Below are 4,444 nucleotides of genomic sequence, written 5' to 3'. Positions count from 1 at the left end.
GAATAATTCTAGGGGGTGGCACTTACAAATATTAAAAAAAAAAAACCTCTCATGTAGCTAAGGATCACCCTAATATATATATATATCTTCTATCATATTAAAATATAATAATAACGCGATTAAAATTAAGTAGATACATAAAATGTGAAATATAAAAAGTATAGCGTCTCTAAAAACATAAAAATCCTCTCAATTTAAAATACTTATAAAAATATATAAAAATTTCGCTACCAAATGTGATATGTTTTTTTCTACCTATTTAAACTATAATAACTTAATTTACTCTTATAATAATTCTTACCCAAATGAAATTTTAATAGATTATACTTGGTACAATAAGCTCTTTTTTGATATGATATTAATGAAAATCCAAAAAAGCTCAAAATACATCCAGATAGCAATTTTAGCTTCAATGCGAAGCTAAGAAGGTATAATTTTACTATAATGTGCTTTTTTAATCCTTTTTTTTTGTGGTTGTCTGCTACTACTTTTTCTCAGCTCTCACTGGACCGATTATGAACAATACATTAAAAGATTACAAACTGTATCTAGTCAATAACATTACCCTCAAAAATTGAAAAAAATTCCCTTATTTCCTGTAAATGGAAGAAATCCTCAAAAAAAATTAAAAAATTGGTAATTAATGACATTTAAAATTTTTTTTTTCTTAAAACTGCCATAACTTTCTTAAAAATGAACAAATCAAAATCATTTTTTTTTCATAGATACTTTAGGTATTTACTTATTATTTAATACATTTTTGTGAACATTTGATCTTTTTCCTGTCCACAGAATGTGTTTGAAAATGGCAACTTATCCTCAACAAATTTGTATTGAAAAGTATTGCATCAATCCATTTAAATTTTTATATGCGTTAAAAGTAAAGAAATAATATACAACTACTTTATTATTTTAATAATTTCTCCGTACAAATTACAATATAAAATTATTAAATATTAATTTCATACTAAATTTAATTACTATAATTAGTACTTATTTATATATTATACTTTTAAATCGAAGAACTACTGATTAGGATACATTTAATGAAATAGGAGTTTATATTGCTTTTGTAATTAGGCATCAATTTCTTTTCAATTAAATACTAACTACAGATTTGCATAGAAGCTTTTCTTAGGACAGTGCCGCGACCCCAACTGTGATACCGTTATTAAAAACAATGTTATAAAAACATAAATATAACATATTATGTTATGATAGCGTTATAAAAACAATATTTAAACATTATTTTTTAATAAGTGTTGTTATTTCAGGAACTACAGCTATAAGACATTAAAAAACTTAGGAAATACTGGTTCAAAAATTGTTATTTACAAGTCACCTTCTTCATTAGATTTATTAGATGTACGAATTAATTATGTATGTTGTAATGTAAAAGAAGATCTTGTTTTAAAAAATTTATCTCGTGGTAACATGCTTGGGATAAGTTAGCAAAATAATTTATACGTAAATGCAGGATATCATAAATGATAGGTATGCTTTTTAACGTTTTAAATAGATTTACTTCTATTTTATTGCTTTATTTTGAAAATTTTGATATCATTATAAGTATAAGGAATGAGCATAAAAAATACTTCATGGTTGATAAATTAAGTAAAAATTGTTGAATATTATTTTTATTTTTTAATTAATTAAACGGTTCATGATAATTGAATTTGGGCTGCTTAAGTATACTTCTATTATATTCGTGATTTCATCAAACAATTAACAAAATAAAATTTCTGAATGATATCTATTTCATTTAAAATAAAATTAACACAATTAATATTAAAAAACAGAATTTATCTAAAATTATAGTTATATTATTTTTACAATTTATTATAATCAATAGTAAGGTTAGATTTGTAAATATTGTAATTATTAAAATATTACTTAATATTAATAAATACTTTACAAATGTTTCTCTATCATAATTATGGCAGAGTGTTAATGTTGTCAAAATTAATGATTTTATTGAAATTTATTCTACGAACTTGTATTCAGTATCTACTAATATACTAATTTCGACCAAATGATCCACTAGTCTTCTTTTAAATAAATACTCACTAAATATATACTTAAGATCTATATCAGTAGTAATAGTTTTCAGGAATGTGTTTAAATAAATAATCAATAGTTTTTCATCAATATTTTTTTTTTCGATATTCAAAGGAAAATAAATTTTTTTTTTGTTTGTGAATATTGAAAAAAAATCTTTAAACAAATCAGGTTTCGGTAGCTGAATTAAATGTAACACATTCAAATAAATATTTGTCATCTCTCCAAGTTTTTCTTGAATACCCTTTGTGTTGCTACAATTCTCTAATTCTGAAATGTACTCTTTCAGTGCCACTTGATGCAAATTATTAACTTTTTTTAAACAATTTATTATTACATTCAAAGCATTCAAAATAATAACTTTAACTATTTCTAGTGTTTCACCATGTTTAATAGCTTCGTATCCATATTTTACAAGGAAAAAAATATATGTGTACGTTCGTCTTTTTAATGACCAGTGAAAGGCCTTAATAGCATTGTCAAATTCTATATTTTTTTTAGAAGTATTTGCGTTATATGCTTTGTCAAATAATTCATTAATAGTTATGCTTTTACAAGTTGGGAGATATACCGTTGTGTCTTTGAGGTATTGCCATGGAGGAGAATTTTTCAATTTATTCAATTCTAATTTGTTGTTGTCCAATTTAACCAATTCTAAATTATTGTTTCCAGTAACAAGTTGAAACACCATTATAACAATTTTTAGAAAAAATATTGTCGTTGTCATTTTTAAATCCATTGAATATTAACTTAAACGTAATTATACAATATTTTCAAATCAACTGTCTTATATCTTTAATATAAATACGAGTATTTATATATAAATACACATATTTATTTTTTTTGAATTGAAATAAATTTATCTATACATTTTAAAATTTCATTTGGGAATATAATAAATTATAAAAAATAATATTTAAAATACTTAACAATTGCGCAGTTAAAAAATAAAGATTATATTTGTAAATTTAATGTACATATTAGCATTAAACTATATTACTCCGCTTCTTCTGAATCGAATGTAATCAACGACACACTTAAGTTAACAAAACATATGTATTTGAAGTTATCAGGGTCATAATATTAAAAATTCACCTCATTCCCAGCAATGAAAAAAAATCTATAAATTTAAAAAAACAATATTATAAAAAATAAACTTATAATAATACTCTTATAATAATAATTATAATAACTTATAATAATAAAGCAGAGTTTAAATATGTTTAAAACACTAAAAACTTTAAAATTAACATTGATCTTATGAGACATTTTAAACTGTTAATTCATGTTTTAAGCGTGTTACGACTCTGCTCTCATTTGAAATAAGATATCAAAACCAGTTTAATATCTTAGTATACGAATTGATGATTTATTGTTGACTACCGAATTCCTCCTAAAATAATAATAGTTTTTTTTTTTAACACGCTTATATTAGTTTCACCTGTATGTATGTATGTATGTATGTATGTTTGTAACTCTTCAAACGCCACACGTTATCGCATATTCCGTCGTCTAGACTAGACTGTCATAACGCATTCACCCCACCCCACGCCTCGCTCACCACACGACGACAACGCTATTCCTATAAAAATTTATTTTTAGTTATCGTACCCGTACACGCATGCTTGTCATCAATATTATGTATATATAAACAAATTTTTATTTTGACTGACCAATACCATCCGCGTACCATACGGCTTACGTATATATTCCTACCGCCGTTTATACCTCAGGTATAACGTTAGTCCGACCCGCAAGCCCACAAAACACGGCTATACCTAGTGCATGATACGTTTACGTACTTAAGTCCCATTATTTGTCGCATATAACTATTAAAATTTATATATTAACACGATTTATTCTAAGAGATATAAAGTATTCATTCCGATTACGAGGGATGATTTCCGTATCGTCATTTTTTGTCACTACCTCCACGTTCCGGGAGTGAGTAATTTACGCGCCTGCTGCTTTCCTTGGATGTGGTAGCCGTTTCTCAGACTCCCTCCCCGGAATCGAACCCTGATTTCCCGTTACCCGTAACAACCATGATATTGATAGTAACTACTATTATAACATAAAACTAAAAAGTAAAAAATAAATATGTTTTTTTAAACTATATTTATTTTTTAAAAAACACGCTTTTAAAGCACATTGAACTAAAAAGTTTAAAATAATTTTTAAAATAAGCTTAAAACAATATTGAACGAAAAGTACTAATATTATTGTGATAAAATCGTGGGTGCTTTGTGCCATATTTTTCGTATATTGAGCGCCCGACGCTTTTATCACAATAATACTAGTATTTTTTGTTCATAATTATTTTAAAAATTATTTTTAACTTTTTAGTTCGATGTACTTTAAAAGCGTGTTTTTTTAGTTTTTTAAA

The 4,444-nt window shown here is 25.1% G+C and overlaps 1 protein-coding gene across 2 annotated transcripts; it reads right to left on the bottom strand.

The window, feature by feature from the left end:
- Nucleotides 1–1,799: 1,799 nt before the first annotated feature.
- On the bottom strand, nucleotides 1,800–3,572 carry LOC126907429 (uncharacterized). Of its 2 annotated transcripts, none has more exons than XM_050688709.1 (2): nucleotides 3,500–3,572; nucleotides 1,800–3,178 (listed from the first exon to the last, which is right to left on the bottom strand). In XM_050688709.1, exon 2 carries the CDS (start codon nucleotides 2,795–2,797, stop codon nucleotides 1,982–1,984), a length of 816 nt encoding a protein of 271 aa, XP_050544666.1. In that variant the 5' UTR covers nucleotides 2,798–3,178; nucleotides 3,500–3,572; the 3' UTR covers nucleotides 1,800–1,981. The 2 variants fall into 2 exon arrangements, with proteins under 2 accessions (XP_050544666.1, XP_050544667.1); XM_050688710.1 differs by lacking the exon at nucleotides 3,500–3,572 and adding an exon at nucleotides 3,252–3,458.
- Between the last annotated feature and the right edge of the window lie 872 nt (nucleotides 3,573–4,444).

Source organism: Daktulosphaira vitifoliae, unplaced genomic scaffold, assembly GCF_025091365.1.
Source record: "Daktulosphaira vitifoliae isolate Bord-2020 unplaced genomic scaffold, ASM2509136v1 Scaffold_5, whole genome shotgun sequence".
NCBI classification, from domain to species: domain Eukaryota; kingdom Metazoa; phylum Arthropoda; class Insecta; order Hemiptera; family Phylloxeridae; genus Daktulosphaira; species Daktulosphaira vitifoliae.
Note: the sequence above shows the minus strand (reverse complement) of the source record. Positions and strands in the feature narration are given on the sequence as shown.